A 23,448-nucleotide genomic window follows, 5' to 3' on the forward strand; every position below is an offset into this window, starting at 1 on the left:
CCCGAGATCCAACCTTGCAGTGTCATCTAATGTAGTCCCACTGCGGGCCAGGGATCCATGGGCATGCGCAGTGCATATCATCGCCTCTCACTCACCTCCTTCCTGCTTCTTCAGACTGTGCGGCGTCACGGCCGTGGCATGCTATTAGGGATCAGCTGACGCCGCCTAGTCTGAAGAAGCGTGAAGAAGGGGAGTGAGAGGCTAGTATATGCACTGCGCATGGCCATGGATACCAGGCCCACTGTGGGATCACATTAGACGACACTGCGAGGTGTGATTTCGGGCAGCGTGGACGCACAGGCGCAGCCAGGACGACAACAAATGATGTCAGAGGACGGGCAGCGCAAACTGTGCATGGCCAAGGGATAACATAACAGCGCAGGGTCCATGACGGAATCAAACAACGCTAAGGAGGCAGCGCACGGTGCCAAGGGGGTAGCAATGACGGCTGTGCTGTGTCACATTACAAAGGAAAGTCCCACCTCCGGGACGGTTGGACGGTGTGAGGGGACACATTACATGAGTGTGTAGTTCAGCGTTTGCAAGGAGCATAATTTCAAGAGCGACCTTTCCCTTGTGCAGTATTAGTGCTGCACATGGTGGCTCTTTCAGTAACAAACGCCTAGGGGGGGGGGGGGGACAGGTCCCCTTACATTTTAGTTGTGCCAGCGTGGCGGTCGCATGACACGTTGCCGGATACACAGCTGGGGATCAGCTGACGTTACTGAACCCCAATAACAGAGGAGCGACTGTTGACTGTGCACACAGCACTTCCAGGCACCAACTGGCGGTGTTAGAGCCCAGGGACAGCAGGAGGAGCAGATTGGAGGTATTGCCGCACACACAGCTGGGGATCAGCTGACGTTACTGAACCCCAATAACAGAGGAGCGACTGTTGACTGTGCACACAGCACTTCCAGGCACCAACTGGCGGTGTTAGAGCCCAGGGACAGCAGGAGGAGCAGAGGAACAGAGTGTAGGCCGAAGCCTGATTGGAGCAAGTTGAAAGGAAACCTTTAACCCCCCCCCCCAAGACGTTTGTAGCTGAAAGAGCCATGTTGTGCAGCACTAAGGATGCAAAAGGAAAAGGTTGCTCTTTTAATTATGCTCCTTGCAAACACCGAAGTAAACACTAAAAATGTGTCCCTTTATACCGTTAAACCGTTCCGGAGGTGCGAATTTCCTTCGTAATGGGACACAGCACAGCTGTCATTCCTATCCCCTTGATGCCGTGCGCTGCCTCCTCAGCGTTGTTTTAAGCTGCCACGGAGCCTGCGCTGTTCTGTTAGCCCTTGGCCATGCCCAATTAGCGCTGCCTGTCTTCTGACATAATTTGGTGTCAGGCTGTCAGTGCCTGTGCGTCCACGCTGCTCCAGATCCCACCTCGCAGTCTCATCTAACGTAATCCCACTGCGGGCCTTGGAACCATGGGCATGCACAGTGCATAACCTCGACTCTCACTCCCCTCCTTCCCTCTTCTTCAGACTGTGCGGTGTCACGGCCGTGGCATGCTAGGGATCAGCTGACGGCGCACAGTCTAAAGAAGGCGGAGGGAAATGAGCGAGAGCCCGAGGGGAAGATATGCACTGCGCATGCCCATGGATCCCAGGCCCGCAGTGTGACTCAATCAGAAGACACTGCGAGGCGGGATCTCGGGCACCGCGGCCGCACAGGCGCAGCCAGCCTGACACCAAATTATGTCAGAAGACAGGCAGCGCAAATAGGGCATGCCCAAGGGATAACAGAACAGCGCAGGCTCCGTGACAGCTTAAAACAACGCTGAGGAGGCAGCGCATGGCACCAAGGGGGTAGGAATGACGGCTGTGCTGCGTCACATTACGAAGGAAAGTCCCAGCTCCGGGACGGTATAACGGTATCAGTGAACACATTTTATAAGTGTTAAGTTCTGCGTGTGCAAAGAGCTAAAAAAAAAGAGCTACCTTTTCCTTGTGCAGCATTACTGCTGCACAAGATGGCTCTTTCAGTAACAAACGACGGGGGGGGGGGGGGGGACAGGTTCCCTTACATTTAGGTTGTTGTGCCAGCGTGGCGGTCGCAGGACACATTGCCGGCTACACAGCTGGGGATCAGCTGACGTTACTGAAACCCAATAACACTGGGTCGTATGTTTTTACTGTGCAGCCTGCACTTCTGAGCCGCAACTGGCGGTGTTGGAGCCCAGGAATAGCAGTTCAGGTGGTAGAAAGATGAACACAGCAGGAGACCTGGATGACACCCAATTACTTAATCAGGCAGAGGAGTGGCAAATTCCTGCGAGATCCAGGCCTGGTTCATTTTCAGGAAAGTAAGCCGGTCAACGTTATCGGAGGATAGTCGCATGCGACGGTCTGTTAGTACACCACCTGCGGCACTAAAGACACGTTCCGATAAGACACTAGCCGCAGGGCAAGCCAGCACCTCCAATGCATACTGGCTTAGCTCTGGCCATGTATCCAGCTTAGAGACCCAAAACTTGAACGGGGAAGAGCCGTCTGGGAGTACAGTAAGAGGGCAAGCCATGTAGTCTGTCACCATCTGACGGAACCGTTGCCTCCTGCTGACTGGAGCCGCCGGTGATGGTGTAGACATTTGGGGCGGGCACACAAAAGTGTGCCAGAGTTGTGCCATACTGGGCTTGCCTTGGGCAGAGGCACTGCTTCTGCTCCCTCTTTGGGCAGAGCCTCCCCCACTGCCTCGACGCACTGAGCTGCTTTGTAAAGCACTAGCAGCACTCCTCTCAGTTGGACAGGAGAAGATGATGGAATTCACCAGTGTGTCGTGGTACTCCCGCAATTTACGCTCCCGGGTCAACGCAGGGATGAGGTTTTGGACGTTGTCCCGGTAGCGAGGATCGAGGAGGGTGAACACCCAATAATCAGGCATGTTGAGAATGTGGTCGATGCGGCGGTCGTTTCTCAGGCACTGCAGCATGAAATCCACCATGTGCTGCAGAGTGCCAACCGGCCCAGAAACGCTGTCCCCTGCTTGAGACATGATCTCTGCCCGCTCGTCATCACCCCACCCTCGCTGTACACACTGACCACTGGACAATTGTGTCGCTCCCTCCTCTGGACGGAGCTCTTCCTCCTCCATTGACTCCTCCTCATCCTCCTCACAAATTGGCCCCTGCGTACCCCTTTGTGAGGAACCACGTGGCGCTGACTCTCCAGAAGCTGATGGAAAAGGTGACTCCTCATCCTCCACCTCTTCCACCACATCATCCCTTAACCCTTGCAAAGTTTGCTGAAGCAGGCAGATAAGGGGGACAGTCATGCTGACTAGTGCATCATCTGCACTTGCCATCCGCGTGGAATAATCAAAAGGACGCAAAACCTGGCAGACGTCCTTCATAGTGGCCCACTCTGTGGTTGTGAAGTCTGATCGGCGCTGACTGCGACTTCTTTGCGCCTGATGCAGCTGGTACTCCATAACTGCTTGCTGCTGCTCACACAACCGCTCCAACATATGTAACGTGGAATTCCACCGGGTAGGTAGGTCACATATGATGCGGTGTTCCGGAAGGCGGAATCGGCGCTGCAGAGCAGCAATGCGGGATCTGGCCAAGCTGGAACGCCGCAAGTGAGCACACTCTAGGCGGACCTTGTGCAGCAGGGCATCAAGATCCGGATAGTCCCTCAGAAAACTCTGCACAACCAAATTGAGCACATGTGCCAGACATGGGATGTGAGTGAGGTTGCCAAGGGCCAAAGCTGCCACCAGATTTCGGCCATTGTCACACACTACCATGCCTGGCTGGAGATTCGCTGGCAGTAACCACACATCGCTCTCCTGCTTTATGGCATTCCAGAGCTCCTGCGCTGTGTGGCTTCGATGCCCCAATGAAACTAGTTTCAAGACGGCCTGCTGACGTTTGGCCACGGCTGTGCTCATGTCGGTCATAGGTAAACGTTCACGGGTCCATGTGGGGGTGGACTGTGACGGATCCTGCAGAGAGGAATCAGAGGAACTGGTGTAAGAGGAGGAGTCGATGCGTACAGACTGGATTCCTGCAATCCTTTGAGTGGGCAGGACACGTCCTGCGCCACTCGCACGATCTGTACCTGGCTCAACAACATTAACCCAATGGGCAGTGAGGGAAACATATCGCCCCTGTCCATGCTGACTGGTCCACGCATCGGTGGTGAGGTGGACCTTGCTACTGACGGCGTTCAGTAGCGCATGTTTTATGTTTGCCTCAACATGCCTGTGCAGGGCAGGGACAGCCTGCCTGCTGAAGTAAAAGCGGCTGGGCACCTTGTACTGTGGGACTGCCAATGCCATCAAGTCACGGAAGCTGTCAGTCTCCACCAGCCTGAACGAGAGCATTTCCAGGGACAACAGTTTGGCAATGCCTGCATTCAGAGCCTGTGCTCGGGGGTGGTTGGCCGAGAATGCCCGCCTTTTCTCCCATGCCTGTACTACCGATGGCTGTAGAGTAGACTGGGAGTGTGAGGATGACTGGGAAGGTGGTGCTGTGGGTGGAATTACACAAGGTCTCTGGGAGGAAGCCAAACCAGCTGTGCGTGAGCTGGAGGAAGAGGCAACACGAGCTGAAGAGGTGGTAGCTGCCGCTGTTGGTTGGCCTACATCTTCAGTGTGTTTCTGTAACTCCACCGCGTGCCTGGTCCGCACATGTTTCCACATATTTGTGGTATTGAGGTTGCTGACATTTTTCCCTCTTTTTACTTTATGATGACACAGCTTGCATTTGACAAAACAAATGTCATCTGCAACTGTGTCAAAAAAGGACCAGGCACTGCAAGTCTTGGGAGCGCCCTTTTTGGCTTTGGAAAGAGACAGGCTCCTAACGGGTGCCAAAGTGGAGGCTACAGGCTCCGCAGTCTTCCCCCTCCCTCTCCCTCTTTGGCCCGTAAGAGGAAGCTCTTCCTCTGAGCTGCTCCCACCACCTTCCTGTTCCTCACGCCACGATGGGTCAAGGACCTCATCATCTCCACTACCCTCTGCCACCAACTGCTCCTCCTGGGTAGTCTCAGCAGCACAGTACGCACGAGAAAGCGGCACCTGAGTTTCATCATCAGATGCGTACTGCGCTGTGGTCACCGGAGGCACTGGCCCACCTGCCTCTTCAGAGTCAGAGAGAAAAAGGTGTTGGGCATCACTGCACACTGCCTCTTCTTCCATTTCTCCAATGCTGCTTGGCTGGCCCCCTGTTTCCAAGCCAAGAGATTCAGAGAACAGAAGTAGAGACGGCTCCTGTCCTGGGCTCTCTGACTGCCTGGCCAATTTGGCAGGTGGTGAAGAGACAGATGGCTGCTCTCCAGTGCTCTGTGCCTGAGAGGATGTGGCACTAACTGAAGTCGATGCCGAGGCGTTAGCTGCCATCCACCCGACAACGGCTTCAATTTGGTCTTCACGCAGCAGCGGTGCACGGCGCTCTCCGACAAAGCTGCGCATGAAGGACTGTTCCCTGCTGAAACTGAGTGACGACGAGTCACCGGCGCCCGCAGCAGGCACAGAATCACCACGTCCTCTCCCTGCTCCTCTCCCTGCTCCGCGCCCACGCCCACGTGCCTTACTCCCTGCCCTCTTCATCTTGGTTGACAGATAAAGATAAGCAGAAAAGTACTAAGGCCTTAGTGTGCTTATTCCTGTAATGCTCCTCCTAACAGGTGTAAGAAACACTAATGTTGTAAATTGTGGACTAAACTTTATTATTTTTCAAATGTGGCCTACACAAGTGTAAGTTGTGTTTGGTGAACTTAACCTTTTTTTTGGTGCAGATCGGGCTACAGAGCTAGTTTAAATCACACGGAGACCGTGCAGACAGCCGTAAACGGCGCTGCAAGGCCAAGAAACCCTCCTCTAGGTTATCCTATATAGTGTTTTTCCACTATTTAGCTGGATACAAGTGGAAAGACACTAATAGGAATTTTTTTTTTCAAATTTTAAACTGGCTGCACTATTTGAAAAAAAGGAAATTGTTTTTCAAGGTATGAGGCAGTAACGCACCCTGAGCTGAATCCAACCGGCTATGGCTGCACACAGACTACAGGGCGAGCTGGGCTCACACGGAGACCGTGCAGACAGCCGTAAACGGCGCTGCAAGGCCAAAAAACCCTCCTCTAGGTTATCCTATATAGTGTTTTTCCACTATTTAGCTGGATACGAGTGGAAAGACACTAATAGGAATTTTTTTTTTCAAATTTTAAACAGGCTGCACTATTTGAAAAAAAGGAAAATTTTTCTCAAGGTATGAGCCAGTAACGAACCCTGAGCTGAATCCAACCGGCTATGGCTGCACACAGACTACAGGGCGAGCTGGGCTCACACGGAGACCGTGCAGACAGCCGTAAACGGCGCTGCAAGGCCAAAAAACCCTCCTCTAGGTTATCCTATATAGTGTTTTTCCACTATTTAGCTGGATACGAGTGGAAAGACACTAATAGGAATTTTTTTTTTCAAATTTTAAACAGGCTGCACTATTTGAAAAAAAGGAAAATTTTTCTCAAGGTATGAGCCAGTAACGAACCCTGAGCTGAATCCAACCGGCTATGGCTGCACACAGACTACAGGGCGAGCTGGGCTCACACGGAGACCGTGCAGACAGCCGTAAACGGCGCTGCAAGGCCAAAAAACCCTCCTCTAGGTTATCCTATATAGTGTTTTTCCACTATTTAGCTGGATACGAGTGGAAAGACACTAATAGGAATTTTTTTTTTCAAATTTTAAACAGGCTGCACTATTTGAAAAAAAGGAAAATTTTTCTCAAGGTATGAGCCAGTAACGAACCCTGAGCTGAATCCAACCGGCTATGGCTGCACACAGACTACAGGGCGAGCTGGGCTCACACGGAGACCGTGCAGACAGCCGTAAACGGCGCTGCAAGGCCCAAAAACCCCCCTCTAGGTTATCCTATGTAGTGTTTTTCCACAATAGAGCTGGAGACTGGTGGAAAAACACTAATAGGAAATTTGAGAAAAAATGTGCAGCAGGCTGCACTAAGAGCAAAAAAGAACAACTGTGTGAGGCAGTGTGAACCCCCCCTGAGCTGAATACAACCGGGTATATGGCTGCACACAGACTACAGAGTGAGCTGCACACACACACACACAGAGACCTTGCAGAACGCTGTTAAAACAGCGCTGCAAGGCAAGAGCAAGGTGAACAGTGAAGAACACACAGCGTTTTGCTAAATTAGCCTTTGGAAAGGAAAATAAAGCAATTAGCTAGCTCAACTGGCCCTCAGTTAGAACACAGCGTCCTGTCCCTAACTGAAATCACAGCAGAGTGAGCGCAAAATGGCGGCAGCGCTTTTTTATAGTGCAGAGTGACATCATTTCAGCAGCCAATCCAAGCCTTGCCAGTACTTACATGCCCACCATGCTAAACAGGATGTGCCCACACTTTCATTCATTCCTCATTGGCTGCTGCGTTCAATTTGAATTCTGGGAACTTCCGATTCCGGTATCCGATACGCGGGAAGTATCGGAATTCAGTATCGGAATTCCGATACCGCAAATATCGGCCGATACCCGATACTTGCGGTATCGGAATGCTCAACACTAGTTGTCAGTGGTCTTTTGATCGGATGAGACAGTGTTTGTTCAGTTGAGCTTTCATTAACATTAACACTCAACCCATGTACACATCGAACACCAAGCCTATTCCCTCTTCCACCACAACCTCACTTTTTCCCACTCCTGTTGTATGTACCCTTCCCCCTTGCAATCTGCTGTTTCACAACCTAAAGGTACCATCACATTAAGCAACTTACCAATGAGAACGACAACGATCCGTGATGTTGCAGCGTCCTGGATAGCGATCTCGTTGTGTTTGACATGCAGCAGCGATCAGGATCCCGCTGTGACATCGCTGGTCGTCGCTGAAAGTCCGGAACTTTATTTGGTCGGCGTGATTCGTCCTGTTTGACAGCAAAAGCAATGATGCCTGCAATGTTTTTCCATGGAGCGAACAACCAGCGAGAATAATAAGTACGTCACTGGATCGCTCCTGCATCGTTCTGCTGTTACAGTGTTTGACGTCTCCTAGCGACGTAAACAGCGACGCTATAGCGTTGTCTATATTGCTGCAGCATCGCTTAATGTGACGGTACCTTTAGGTCCACAGCTGTCAGTCACTTGTCACTAAATGAGCAATCACTATTTATTTTCTTAGATAGTGTGTTTGAACAACACTGTTATACCTAACAATTTTAAGAGGAAATCTGGCCGCCTAATTTCTCACTGAAACACAGTTTTATCACAAACCATTTGGATTAGCAAATTGGGCCTCCTGGCTGCACCCCAATATTAAGCCTAATGATTTTTAAGTGGAAATCTGGTCTTCTGATTTCTCACTGAAACACAGTTTTATCATAAACCATTTGGATTAGCAGATCCCAATATTAGACCTAACAATTTTTAAGTGGCCTTCTGATTTCTCATTGCAGCACAGTTTTAGCCCAAACGATTTCGATTAGCAAATTGGACCTCTTGAGACTGCAACACAGCTTTAGCACAATCTCATTAGATGCTGGAAGATCAATTTCCCACAGGACAGGATCCTATCTAGCTAACTGACAAGCAGTAGTAGTATTTGCCATACAATAATAGCTAGTGATCATCAGCTGATCCAAGTAAATCCATACATTCTGTTTAGTTTTCCATAAAGCCCCATTTTCTGTGGTTGTTCTCTCGATTTTTGGTCTAAAGATCTCTTGTGTAGTGACGGAATATATATTATTCCCAGAGATAACACCTGTCTGTTGGGACGTGTTCTCATTTCTCTTGCCTGGGTTTCATAACTATCAGCGCATTATCTGCTCCACGAGCAATTACTTCAGCAGGTTCTGGAGGACCTTTGTCCCCATGATTTTTACACCATCATTGATAGTATGTGAGGATCCAACTCCTTTATCAAATCTAACCTGATGAGCACCTCTCTGGTCTGTGCCCATTGGTAAGTAGCTTTTTCTCCTAGGTGTCCATATTTCTAATGTGCCCACTGAATTCTTTTGGATTTTCACAAATCAACTGGCCTCCACCCTTGTACCTTCTACCAAAGCTTTAACTTGTTGCTTGTTTTTATTTTTCCAGTTAATCACCAAATCTACGTGGGGGCGTTTAACAATTTGTGGGGCGTGGCCAGCAAGTCACTCTTATTTTTTTCCTCTCCATTGCTCCTCCATTTCAGATGAAGACATCTTGGTAGGAGAAAATGATTGGCCCTTCAGTTGGGCTTTAAATTCATGTATCACGGATTTCACTTCAGCATAAAGATCCTCAGTCCCAGGTACTGTGGGCTTTGATGGAGATGAAGAGGGAGTGGGTCTTCTCTCCTTGTGTTCTGTCTCGCCCCTGCTGTGGAGATTCAGAATCTTTTACAGAAACCTTTTTATTATGTTAAACACCTGCCTTTTATTAAGTCCTCTCTTTTGATACAATTTCCACATCTCATCAGTACCAATCCCGCCTATTTTATCCCTGTGGACGCCATTCTTTATTAAAGCCATAAACCTATGCTTGCTTGTAATACAGGTTCTAGAATTGTAATGACTTTTGACATAGTCATGCTGCTCTTCAGAGGGAAAAGTACCCTTTTGTTTGGGACCCCAATCTCCTAGATCCCTTAACTGTCGAATTGCCTCCAGTGTATTAGCGATTGCTTTCCAAGTCTGATTTACCATTAGCGTCATCATGATATGTTTATATGCTGGAGGAGCATTTCTACAATTTCTAACAGATACACTTACAACAACTAGCATATAATCATCATAGGTGCTTGGTGAAATAGCATTTTTCATGACTTCCTCCTTCAACCTCTGAGCACAATCTTTTAATGTAAACCATAGTTTTTCATTGGGTGGCCATTCCACCTCAGATGGATATTTATGCTGCAATGCCATAGTCACAATGTCAAGCATACTACATACCACATGTGGCTCCTGGATTATCAAGGTACGGAATGCCTCCTTCACTACAGGTTCATGACTCAGGCAAATTTTGGGCCATCCACAGCATCCACCTGTACCCCATTAACCCCCATCTCCCATAATCTTACTGCCCAAGCTACCAGAGGTTCATTTGGGCTTATACTTATTAATTTAACTTTTATTGGTATCTATTTTTATTTTTGACATTTACCGGTAGCTGCTGTATTTTCTACCCTAGGCTTATACTCGAGTCAATAAGTTTTCCGTGTTTTTTGTGGCAAAATTAGGGGGGTCGGCTTATACTCAGGTCGGCTTATACTCGAGTATATACGGTAACTATTACTACGTCTCTGTGCTATATACTACGTGGCTGTGCTCTATACTGCGTGGCTGTGCAATATACTACGTGTCTGTGTTATATACTACGGGGCTGTGCTATATACTACGTGGCTGGGCAATATACTACGTGGGCTGTGCTATATACTACGTGGGCTGTGCTATATACTATGTGAGCTGTGTTATATACTACGTGGGCTGTGTTATACACTACGTGGGCTGTGTTATATACTATGTGGGCTGTATGCTACTTGGCTGTGCTATGTTTCTCTGCTGTATCTGTGCATCATGAATCGTGGTATGTGTTAAAGAGGGGGGCCCACTGAGACTCTTTCGCCCGGGGCCCTCAAAAACCTGGAGCAGGCCCTAGCTTCACTGATTGTTCGCGGCCGGGCATGACCAATCAGCAACAGGCGCAGTCCAGCCGCGAATTGGCGCGCAATTTGAACCACTGTCATAGATTTATAAGACAACCTGTAATAACTGTTTCTCTTTCAAACAGGTTATCTGAAACAATTATCTCATTTATCTGGGAATTCTTTTCAGAAAAGCACATGGTAAGAACTGAATTTTTAGCTGTTTTCTATTTAGCTTTGAATTGCTGATGAAAAGTAACCTAGCCATCAGGAGGACATACACATAGGTTGCTATAATGTGGTGGGCAATGGAGTTGTGCCGCTTGTCAACTACAGTGGCTTACTATTCAGCTGAGCTGAGCTTCCATTGGAACTCCTTGGTCCAGAGCTATTTTTGATACAGAGTAGGGATGGGGGAGCATTCCGTAGTCGAATCGAGCTGGTCCAAAGCTCGGACGGGCTTGATTTGAATGACGAGTATAATGAAGGTCAATGGGAAACTTGAGCACTATTCCGGCCGATCCTACCAAGAGGGTTGGGGTCATGAAAAAGGCTTGAATAAGGTGTTATTCGAGCATGCTCAAGTGTTAATAGAGCATCTTCGATGTGCTTCTAATACTATGTTTCATTGGCTGTTTGCTAGGCAATCCCTTCATGTGTTGTGGCTGTCAAACAGCAGCAAGACATGCAGCCACGGCGACTCAGACATAGTATTAGAGCATGCCAAATATGGTCTATTAGCACTCGAGCATGCTCGGATAACACTTTACTTGAGCACGCTTCTCATCACAAGCCTGGACGCATCTCTGATTCCCATATTATGCCATTTTTATGGAATGACAATAAAACATCAATAACCATAGGGGTGGAGCCGCATATTCATTACTGTAATGAGCGGTAACGGTGACCGCTCAGTACAGGAAGAAGCTGCGGCGCCGGGAAGCCAGGGACCTGCAGGGACCGCGCCAGGAACCGGAGAGTATAATGGGGAGGGGAGCACGATATTCACCTGCTCCTCGTTCCGGGCACCGCTGCATCCTCAGCGTCTTCTGCAGTGACGCTCAGGTCAGAGGGCACGTTGACGTGGTTAGTAAGCGCCCTCTGCCTGAACGTCAGTGAAAAAGACGCTGAAGATGGAGCGGCACCGGAACGAAGTCAGGTGAATATTGACAGTGTCGGGGGCCTGAGCGATGGAGAGGTGAGTATGTGATTTTTTTTTTTTATCGCAACAGCAAATGGGGAAAGTGTCTGTATGGAGTATCTTATGGGGCCATAACGTTTGTGCAGCACTATATGGGGCAAGTGTCTGTATGGGGCCATAATCAACGTTTGTGCAGCACTATATGGGGCAAGTGTCTGTATGGGGCCATAACGTTTGTGCAGCACTATATGGGGCAAGTGTTTGTATTGGGCCATAACGTTTGTGCAGCACTATATGGGGCAAGTGTCTGTATGGGGCCATAATGTTTGTGCAGCACTATATGGGGCAAGTGTCTGTATGGGGCCATAACGTTTGTGCAGCACTATATGAGGCAAGTGTCTGTATGGAGCATCTTATGGGGCCATAATCAATGTTTATGCAGCACTATATGGGGCAAATGTCTGCATTGAGCATCTTTTGGAGCCATAATCAACATTTGTGCAGCATTATATGGGGCAAATGTCTGTATGGAGTATTTTATGGGGCCATAACGTTTATGCAGCACTATATGGGGCAAATGTCTGTATGGAGCATCTTATGGGGCCATTATTAACCTTTATGCAGGATTATATGGGGCATATTTTAATATGGAGCATCTTATGGGGCCATCATAAACTTTATGGAGCATTATATGGGGCTCCTGATTCAATATGGATATTCAAAAACACTTAACCTACTGATGTCTCAATTAATTTTACATTTATTGGTATCTATTTTTACTTTTGACATTTACTGGTAGCTGCTGTATTTCCCACCCTAGGCTTATACTCGAGTCATTAATTTTTCCCAGTTTTTTGTGGCAAAATTAGGGGGGGGTCGGCTTATACTCGGGTCGGCTTATACTCGAGTATATACGGGTATTCAAAATTGAAGGCATACTGAACCAGCATGGCTACCACAGCATCTTGCAGCGCATGCTAGTCCATCAGGTTTGCGTTTAGTTGGACCATCATTTATTTTTCAACAGGACAATGACCCCAAACACACCTCCAGGCTGTGTAAGGGCTATTTGACCAAGAGGGAGAGTGATGGGGTGCTACGCCAGATGACCTGGCCTCCACAGTCACCAGACCTGAACCCAATCGAGATGGTTTGGGGTGAGCTGGACTGCACAGTGAAGGCAAACGGGCCAACAAGTGCTAAGCATCTCTGGGAGCTCCTTCCAGATTGTTGGAAGACCATTCCCGGTGACTACCTCTTGAAGCTCATCAAGAGAATGCCAAGAGTGTGCAAAGCAGTCATCAAAGCAAAAGGTGGCTACTTTGAAGAACCTAGAATATAAGACATAATTTCAGTTGTTAAACACTTTTTTGTTAAGTATATAATTCCACATGTGTTAATTCATAGTTTTGATGCCTTCAGTGTGAATGTACAATTTTCATAGTCAAGAAAATACAGAATAATCTTTAAATGAGAAGGTGTGTCCAAACTTTTGGTCTGTACTGCATCTCTGTTATTTAAGGGCATAAAACTGAAAAGTTGGAAAATTGCAAATTTTTGCAAAATTTTCATTTTTTTCACTAATAAATGCAGGTAATATCAAAGAAATGTTACCACCGCTATCTGTTGAAGCGTTCCAGAGTTATAACCTCATAAAGGGACTGTGGTCAGATTTGTAAAAATTGGCCCGTCATTAACGTGCAAACCACCCTTGGGAGGTTAAAGTCAAAATTTGCGTGGCTGTTAAGGGGTTAAATGTCTGGGGCCAATGTTACCCAATTTCTGGCCATTGCAGCAGTTAGTCAGTTGTATATTACATGGGATAAACACTGTGGATGGTGCGAGCACAGCACCAGAACACACATTGTTCCTGAATCAGAATTTCTTTTTCTTCCAGGTTAACCGCATATGTAGTAAAAATATTTTCAATGGCTTTAAATGCAAGTTTACTGGATGTTGATAAAAGCATGCTATGTCAAAGTTCAAAATGGCTGGTCAATAATCAAAAACAAAATGGTGAATTTATGGAGCCTGGAACTGTGTATGCAAAATCAATGCAGGTAAGACATTAAAGTGGTTAAAATGGTGAAAGCATTTTTTGCTTGTGTCACTATTTTCTGAGTCCCATAACATTATCATTTTTCAGTCGATGGTGCTGGGCGAGGGCTTGCTTTTTTCACAGTGAGATGATGTTTTTATTTCTACTATTTTAGGGTAGATGACGAGACCACTGCTATTTAATCATTTTAATGCCGGTGTCAGTTACCTCCTGGTATGTAATTGTCATGACCGTAGGGTACCGATGGGTTATCATGGCACCATTGGCTCTCAGGGCTGCCATCTTGGTCCATGGCTGATATCTTAGAACGTCATTTTCACAATATACTACAGTAAAAATACAGTATATAGAACAAATAATTCAACAAGGGACCTAAAACAAAAATGGATACAAAATGAAAAAAGTTTTGAAAAATGCAAAAAAAAAAATTGTAAACATTCATCCACTTTTTTAAATGGCAGAATTTGTGTTTTTTTACTCCTTGGACCATTGTAAAGGAATTCAATCAAAAGCCATTAAAGCATATGCTCTCTAATATGATAAAGGAACTTGTCACCTGATTCATGCTGCCCAAACTCTGAGCAGCATGAATCATCTCTCTGAAATGCTCTGGCATTTCAGAGAACATATACTTGGAAAATCAGATTGGGGACCATAGCCAGAGGCTAAACTAGTCCCATGCCAGCATTTTTCTGCATCGCTGCAGGTGATTGACAGGTCTCTCCATAGCAAGAAACCTGTAAATCACCTCAAGAAGCACAGGGAAAAGTTGGCAGGGAGCAGCTTTAATAGCCAGAGTTAAAGGGAATCTCTAAGCAGTAGAGATGGGAGTATTGATTTGCAGGACTCCAGTCCATTAGTTAACTAAGTAGTCTGTGATAGCTGGAAGGGAGGCCTGTGAATCTCCTTGATTAATTGGGCTTGTACAGTGTCATTATCGCGGCGTGACATACACACGACATTGCACAAGCCTTGGCTAATCAAAAGAAGAGTTGGGTTTGCCAAGAAGTAATACGATTTACAGACCTCTCATCTACTGGTCCCAGGTTACTAACATGACTGCAATTGACTAGAATACTCCAAATCCATTCTCTGATCTTTACTTAGCAGGATTTCTCCCTCAGGCTGTTTATATCCACACATAGCTCTTGCAATGAAAAGTCCATCCATACTTTCTTCTGCTTGACTGTAAGTTACTCTGCTTGAAGGCACATAACAAATGGAGCTGTCAGTCAAGCAGAAGGTGTTGCTGGGCAGGAAATAGACCTGGGAAGAGAAGATGCTGGGATGTGCTACCACATATTGAAAGCACTTCAGCATCATTTGAATGTTGATTCAAAGGCGATTCAAAGGCAACGGAGGAACCAACTGGTTATGGGAGGACTTGTCTTTGCAAGAGCTACATGTGCATATAAACTGCTTGAGGGGGTGAAATCCTTCTGATAAATGCATTTTTAAATGGAACCTAAGTGAGGCCATCACGACAGTCATTTGCATTGATTTTTTTGAGATTATATTACTACACAGCAGATTCCGGACAACAAAAGTTAAAGTTCAGCTGCACTTAAAGCAAACTGACTGGTTCAGATCCAAAGCCAGTCCACCAGAGAAGAGCGGATTGCTTTGTGCAACCCCTGTCCATAGTGAACATCTAAGTTCTCTGGTCATGGACAGTGGCTGTGCAAATTTTCTGAGCTTCCACATTCCCTGGTGCAGCATTTCTTTTTCTGGCCTTGCGTGTTGTCATCTGTGTAGCTTGCAGCACACATGTGATGTCCCTCCAGCCCGGCAAATTATAAGCTGAGCCTGTTGTCCCAGAAGCTACTGACCTGGGCCATGGACTTGGGTTGTGCAAAGTCATCAGCTCATCTCTACTGCCACTTCTTTGTTCATGAATTACGGTAACTGAGAACAGAGAAGAGAGCTGTCCTCTTGATAGACAGCACGGGTAATGTACAAACACAGGAAGCTCTATCCTATGGCACTTAAAGCGGGAAGAGGAGGTGCTTTAAAAAAATTTTAAGCTGGTTAACCCTCTTTTAAGTGATACATTTTTACCAAACCAAGTTGTGTTCTTGTCTTTCTAGGGTGGCTATACAGAGTCAGAGTCCTCACTTACAGCATTTGTACTCATTGCATTAGCTGAATTAGGAAACACGTGTGATCATTTAGTAAGTACTGGTTACATGTAAAATGGCTGTGAATATTGTATTATACAGTGCGAGGGTTAGTGAATTCACCAACTGGTGTATAACATGTAATCACAAGCATCAGCTAAAAAATAATTTCCACAGTCCAATAAATCCTTCTACATTTATGACCATTTCTCAAAGAGGGCCTATCTTTTCTCATGATATGCAGTTTAGTAAATTATTGTATTCCCCATAATGCATCCATTTTGGAGTATGTCTTAGTACTCTGTTGGGTTAATTCTCACTTATTCTGAAGAGATAATTATGAACAACTTTACAACTGTACGTTAACGACATATGGTGTTTCCTTGCACATTCTCATACTGTCCAATCATTGCTGCTTGCACCAGTCTGCATAGGGTTATGACAAGAGGGATGGTGACACCCAGTTGCTAATTTACTCATAATTTTGTAGGATAAAAAAACAAATGAACATCACAATGCAGAGTTAAAAAAAGACATTTTAGAATACATATATTTACTAAACCAGACATGACGCAGTCGTGTCTGGTTTTGTTTGTTGTGGCATCAAATAATTCTTGAAAACCTATCTAAAAGAGTTGACTTTAGGTACCGTCACACTAAGCGACGCTGCAGCGATACCGACAACGATCCGGATCGCTGCAGCGTCGCTGTTTGGTCGCTGGAGAGCTGTCACACAGACAGCTCTCCAGCGACCAACGATCCCGAGGTCCCCGGTAACCAGGGTAAACATCGGGTTACTAAGCGCAGGGCCGCGCTTAGTAACCCGATGTTTACCCTGGTTACCATCCTAAAAAGTAAAAAAACAAACGCTACATACTAACCTACCGCTGTCTGTCCTCGGCGCTCTGCTTCTCTGGTCTGGCTGTGAGCGCCGGGCAGCCGGAAAGCAGAGCGGTGACGTCACCGCTCTGCTTTCCGGCTGACCGACGCTCACAGCCAGAGCAGGAGGAGTGCAGAGCACAGCGCTGGAGGACAGACAGCGGAAGGTAAGTATGTAGTGTTTGTTTTTTTACTTTTAGGATGGTAACCAGGGTAAACATCGGGTTACTAAGCGCGGCCCTGCGCTTAGTTACCCGATGTTTACCCTGGTTACCAGCGAAGACATCGCTGAATCGGTGTCACACACGCCGATTCAGCGATGTCTACGGGGAGTCCAGCGACCAAATAAAGTTCTGGACTTTCTTCCCCGACCAGCGACAGCACAGCAGGGGCCTGATCGCTGCTGCCTGTCACACTGGACGATATCGCTAGCGAGGACGCTGCAACGTCACAGATCGCTAGCGATATCGTCTAGTGAGACAGTACCTTTTGTTGATTGAGCTGTGAACAACCTCATTTAGGAGGTTTGTGCACTTGGGATTTTTTTTTAATGTTCCCATAGACCCCCATAATAGAGAGCCAAAAGTGTGTTCTTTGGGCTTTTTCTCTAACCAATATAGTATGTGCCTGCTCAGCATTTAATTAACTCTATAGGAAAATACGTCATACTGCATTTTCCTTTATAGAGGGTGTGATGAATTCGCCAGCCGGCTCCTATGTCCTTCCAAGCATGTTACTCGACTGTACCCCCCCCCCCCCTTTCGAAGTGGACCGCATGCATAACAGAAAAAGAGACCACATGACATTACACTAGCCTTTATCCCCTTTGTGACACTCCCCTCCTGCTCACTGGGCTGAACCTAAATCCCCTCCCCTTGTCTCTAGCAGCTAAAAACTCCGAAACTTGAGATGTGTTATAACCCCTTAATGGACGGTTCTAGGGAGACTGTTTTGTTGCCATCGGATCCAGCCAGGCCCCTGCTACGCACTGAGACTAAACACATCTTGGCTATCTGGTTCCTATTAGCCATTCTATGTATTTCCGCTCCCTGGGGTGTCAGAACGGATCGAGCTCTTGGAATGCATTTGTCATGTTCTGGAGATCTCGAAAATATACACGATGTGCGGCTAGGACATATAGTATCTCTATAACTCCTTATAGAATCATGTTTCTATAATAATAATAATAATAATAATTTTATTTATATAGCGCCAACATATTCCGCAGCGCTTTACAAATTATAGAGGGGACTTGTACAGACAATAAACATTACATCATAACAGAAATACAGTTCAAAACAGATACCAGGAGGAGTGAGGGCCCTGCTCGCAAGCTTACAAACTATGGGGAAAAGGGGAGACACGAGAGGTGGATGGTAACAATTGCTTTAGTTATTCGGACCAGCTATAGTGTAAGGCTCAGGTGTTCATGTAAAGCTGCATGAACCAGTTACCTGCCTAAGTATGTAGCAGTACAGACACAGAGGGCTAATACTGCATAAAGTGTATGAGAACATGATGCGAGGAACCTTTTTTTTTTTTTTTTTTTTTTTATTATAAATAGGCCACACAGGGATCGTTAGGTTAATGCATTGAGGCGGTAGGCCAGTCTGAACAAATGAGTTTTTAGGGCACGCTTAAAACTGTGGGGATTGGGGATTAATCGTATTAACCTAGGTAGTGCATTCCAAAGAATCGGCGCAGCACGTGTAAAGTCTTGGAGACGGGTGTGGGAGGTTCTGATTATTGAGGATGCTAACCTGAGGTCATTAGCGGAGCGGAGGGCACGGGTAGGGTGGTAGACTGATACCAGGGAGGAGATGTAGGGTGGTGCTGAGCCATGGAGTGCTTTGTGGATGAGGGTAGTAGTTTTGTACTGGATTCTGGAGTGGATGGGTAGCCAGTGTAGTGACTGGCACAGGGTAGAGGCATTGGTGTAACGGTTGGTGAGGAATATGATCCTGGCTGCAGCATTCAGGACAGATTGGAGCGGGGAGAGTTTTGCAAGAGGGAGACCGATTAGTAGAGAGTTACAATAGTCCAGACGAGAATGAATAAGTGAAACAGTCAGAGTTTTTGCAGAGTCGAAATTAAGAAAAGGGCGAATTCTAGAAATGTTTTTGAGATGCAGGTAAGAAGAGCGAGCCAGTGATCGGATGTAGGGGGTGAATGAAAGGTCAGAATCAAGGATGACCCCAAGGCAGCGGGCATGTTGCTTTGGAGTAATGGTGGAACCGCACACGGAGATGGCAATGTCAGGCAAAGGTAGGTTAGTAGAGGGAGAGAACACGAGGAGTTCAGTTTTTGACAGGTTTAGTTTCAGATAGAGGGAGGACATGATGTTAGAGACAGCGGTAATCTTTTTTGCCAACTTCAGCATGACTCTCTATTACATGCAAGCATTTGTCATGCTCTGAGCTTCCGCAAGGTGTGAGATCTGTCACTCACAGCCTTTGGAGGGTTGAGCTAGCTGCCAGCTTTCTCCTTGAGGCTTGGAGAATATTGGACTTCCTGCTGAGTCCCTGGTGGACAAAGGCAAAGGGTTTATAATCCCAGGCCAAATAGCATGCAAATGATTGGCATGAAATTATATCTCCAATATTCTTCACAGAGTGCCTCTGCAAAATTCTATACCAATCAGTATGTGTTTATTACAATGGCTCTCTATTAGTGATGAGTGAATACACTCGTTACTCGAGATTTCCTGAGCACGCTCGGGTGTCCTCTGAGTATTTTTTAGTGCTCGGAGATTTAGTTTCCATCGCCTCAGCTGAATGATTTACAGCTATTAGCCAGGCTAAGTACATGTGGGGGTTGCCTGGTTGCTAGGGAATCCCCACATGTAATCAAGTAGGCAAGTAAATTATCCAGCTGCGGCGAAAAAACGAAATCTCCGAGTGCTAAAAAAAACTCGGAGGACACCCGAGCGTGCTCGGGAAATCTCGACTAACGAGTGTATTCGCTCATCACTAGTCTCTATGGTGGGTGGATGCCTTGGCTTCCATCCTGACTGTGGCCAGTGTCAGTTGTATTCCTTATAACCATAAAGCATACGCCTGACAGCTGCATAGTCTCTGTCTAAGCCTGGAGTCACAACGTATAAAAAAAACTGTCCGTTTTACATGGACGAGAATCGCAGAAATGTTCCCTGAACAGTGATCTGTATGTCATCCTTATGCAGTGCGAGTATGTGATTTTCTCGCATGTAAGCATCCATGTGACATCCGTATGGCAAGATTTTCTCGCCGGCTTGCAAAATGGACATATAATGAATCCATGGGCTCAAATATTCGTGAAAACATATATATATATATATATATATATATATATATATATATATATATATATATATGTCAGTGAGACCGGTCCACATCCTGGAATGAAACGTCGCACATGGGCCAATAAATTACACATATTTTTTCTATTGCAATGCTGCCTTCGTTTTTCTGGATAATAGCATGAGGTTTGGTGCCTACCTGGAAGGATTTTTTGCACCCTTTATTTTCTTTTGGTGCTGCTTTTTGCTTTCTTTATATATATACTTCATACAGAACTAGATAGCAGAACAGCCAGTAATTCATTTGTCGGCTTTTGCAAAATCTTTACAGAGCCCGACAGAATATGAGACATGGTTTACATACAGTAAACCATTGTATATGCGTGAGATTTATATATGACCCTCACTAATAATGTTAGTAGTGTGTGTAAAATTTTGGAGTGGTTGCATATGGGGTAATATGGGGTTAATGTCACCTTGCAATTGTAAGGTGACATTAAGCCTGGTTAATAATGGAGAGGTGTCAATAAGACACCTAACCATTATTAATACAATAGTATGAAAGGGTTAAAAATTCACACACACATTATGAATAAAGACTTTTAATGAAATAATGAAACACACAGGTTTAACATCTTTATTACACTCTCAATCCAAGCTTCGGGATTGAGAGTGTAATAAAGATGTTGGCATTCTCTTGATGAGCTTCAAGAGGTAGTCACCGGAAATGGTTTTCACTTCACAGGTGTGCCCTGTCAGGTTTAATAAGTGGGATTTCTTGCCTTGTAAATGGGTTTTGGACCATCAGTTGTGTTGAGCAGAAGTCTGGTGGATACACAGCTGATAGTCCTACTGAATAGACTGTTAGAATTTGTATTATGGCAAGAAAAAAGCAGCTAAGTAAAGAAAAATGAGTGGCCATCATTACTTTAAGAAATGAAGGTCAGTCAGTCCCAAAAATTGGGAAAACTTTGAAAGTGTCCCCAAGTGTAGTTGCAAAAAACATCAAGCGCTACAAAGAAACTGGCTCACATGAGGACTGCCCTAGGAATGGAAGACCAAGAGTCACCTCTGCTTCTGAGGATAAGTTTATCCGAGTCACCAGCCTCAGAAATCGCAGGTTAACAGCAGCTTAGATTAGAGACCAAGTCAATGCCACACAGAGTTCTAGCAGCAGACACATCTCTACAACAACTGTTAAGAGGAGACTTTGTGCACCAGGCCTTCATGGTAAAATAGCTGCTATGAAACCACTGCTAAGGACAGGCAACAAGCAGACGAGACTTGTTTGGGCTAAAGAACACAAGGAATGGACATTATACCAGTGGAAATCTGTGCTTTGGTCTGATGAGTCCAAACTTGAGATCTTTGGTTCCAACCACCGTGTCTTTGTGCGACGCAGAAAAGGTGAACGGATAGACTCTACATGCCTGGTTCCCACCATGAAGCATGGAGGAGGTGTGATGGTGTGGGGGTGCTTTGCTGGTGACACTGTTGGGGATTTATTCAAAATTGAAGGCATACTGAACCAGCATGGCTACCACAGCATCTTGCAGCAGAATGCTATTCCATCTGGTTTGCATTTAGTTGGACAATCAATTATTTTTCAGCAGGACAATTACCCCAAACACACCTCCAGGCTGTGCAAGGGCTATTTGACCAAGAGGGAGAGTGATGGGGTGCTACGCCAGATGACCTGGCCTCCACAGTCACCAGACCAGAACCCAATCGAGATGGTTTGGGGTGAGCTGGACCGCAGAGTGAAGGCAAAAGGGCAAACAAGTGCTAAGCATCTCTGGGAACTCCTTCAAGATTGTTGGAAGACCATTTTCGGTGACTACCTCTTGAAGCTCATCAAGAGAATGCCAAGAGTGTGCAAAGCAGTCATCAAAGCAAAAGGTGGCTACTGTGAAGAACCTAGAATATAAGACACATTTTCTGTTTTTTACACACTTTTTTGTTAAGTATATAATTTCACATGTGTTAATTCATAGTTTTGATGCCTTCAGTGTGAATGTACAATTTTCATAGTCATGAAAATACAGAAAAATCTTTAAATGAGAAGGTGTGTCCAAACTTTTGGTCTGTACTGTGTATGTATATATATATATATATATATATATATATATATATATATATACACCTGTACTACTGTATGTGTAGACATTTATTTTATCTATTCTATTTTAAGATTGTGATTTTACATTACAGTGTGATTTTATATTACACCGCACTGAATTGCTGGCTTTTCTGAAGGACACCGGTGCGTATTTCTCGCAAGTCACACTGATAGTCCATGTGGTGTGCGAGTTTTTCTCGCACCCATAGACTGTCATTGGCGAGTCTCAGCCATAATACGGTGCAAATGGCAGCATGCTGCGACTTCCCTCGCATGTATAATACGGCCGAGAAAATATCAGATGGGAGCTGCCCCATAGATTAACATTGGTCCGAATGCTATGCGATTTTTTATAGCACTCTTCCGTATTACGCTCTAGTGTGACTCCGGCCTAAAGCCGGATTCGTACATCTATAATATAAGGCCCATGCTCAATCCACAATATCCGGCTGGGGTTTTCTGGCCTCACAGTAAAGTATAGGAGACCCAAGGTCAGGTTAGCTATTGTGGACTTTATATAATGGACATGTGAATCCATGCAAAATGCAGCTTTATAGTGTTGGGGTATGTGTCCATGTTCAGGATTGCATCAGGATTTGCTCAGGATTTGACGTTTTGTGTTTTTGTAAGCTAAATAAAGATATATATAAAAAAAAGAATTGTGATGTCATTTCTTGTCCAACCTCTTCATTTACATACTCCATTGAAGAATAATGTTTGCACACACCGCTAGATAGATAGATACGATAGCTATCTATCTATCTATCTATCTATCTATCTATCTATCTGTCTGTCTGTCTGTCTGTCTGTCTGTCTGTCTGTCTGTCTATCTATCTATCTATCTATCTATCTAACTATCTATCTATCTATCTATCTATCGTATCTATCATATCCATCTATCATATCTATCATATCCATCTATCGTATCTATCTATCTATCTATCGTATTTATCTATGGTATCTATCTATCGATATATCTATCTATTATCTACTGATATATCTATCTATAAATATATCTATCTATATATAGATATATTGATAAATAGATATATTGATAGATACTAGATAAATAGATAGATGGATAGGATAGATAGATGGATACGATAGATAGATGGATACGATAGATGGATACGGTAGATGGATACAGTTAGGTCCATATATATTTGGACAGAGACAACATTTTTCTAATTTTGGTTATAGACATTACCACAATGAATTTTAAACAAAACAATTTGAGGGTATCCACATTAAAATTGGATGAAGGGTTTAGGA

At 45.5% G+C, this 23,448-nt stretch overlaps 1 protein-coding gene across 1 annotated transcript in view; it reads left to right on the forward strand.

Moving 5' to 3' along the window:
* Positions 1-9,895: 9,895 nt before the first annotated feature.
* LOC138651335 (complement C3-like) overlaps positions 9,896-23,448 on the forward strand; it is a 68,286-nt gene continuing 54,733 nt past the window's right edge. Inside the window, exons 1-3 of the mRNA XM_069741480.1 lie at positions 9,896-9,917; positions 10,731-10,785; positions 13,623-13,785. Coding sequence (XP_069597581.1) covers positions 9,896-9,917; positions 10,731-10,785; positions 13,623-13,785 — 240 coding nt within the window. The remainder of the gene's footprint in view (positions 9,918-10,730; positions 10,786-13,622; positions 13,786-23,448) is intronic.

Source organism: Ranitomeya imitator, chromosome 1, assembly GCF_032444005.1.
Source record: "Ranitomeya imitator isolate aRanImi1 chromosome 1, aRanImi1.pri, whole genome shotgun sequence".
In the NCBI taxonomy this organism is placed as follows: Eukaryota; Metazoa; Chordata; class Amphibia; order Anura; family Dendrobatidae; genus Ranitomeya; species Ranitomeya imitator.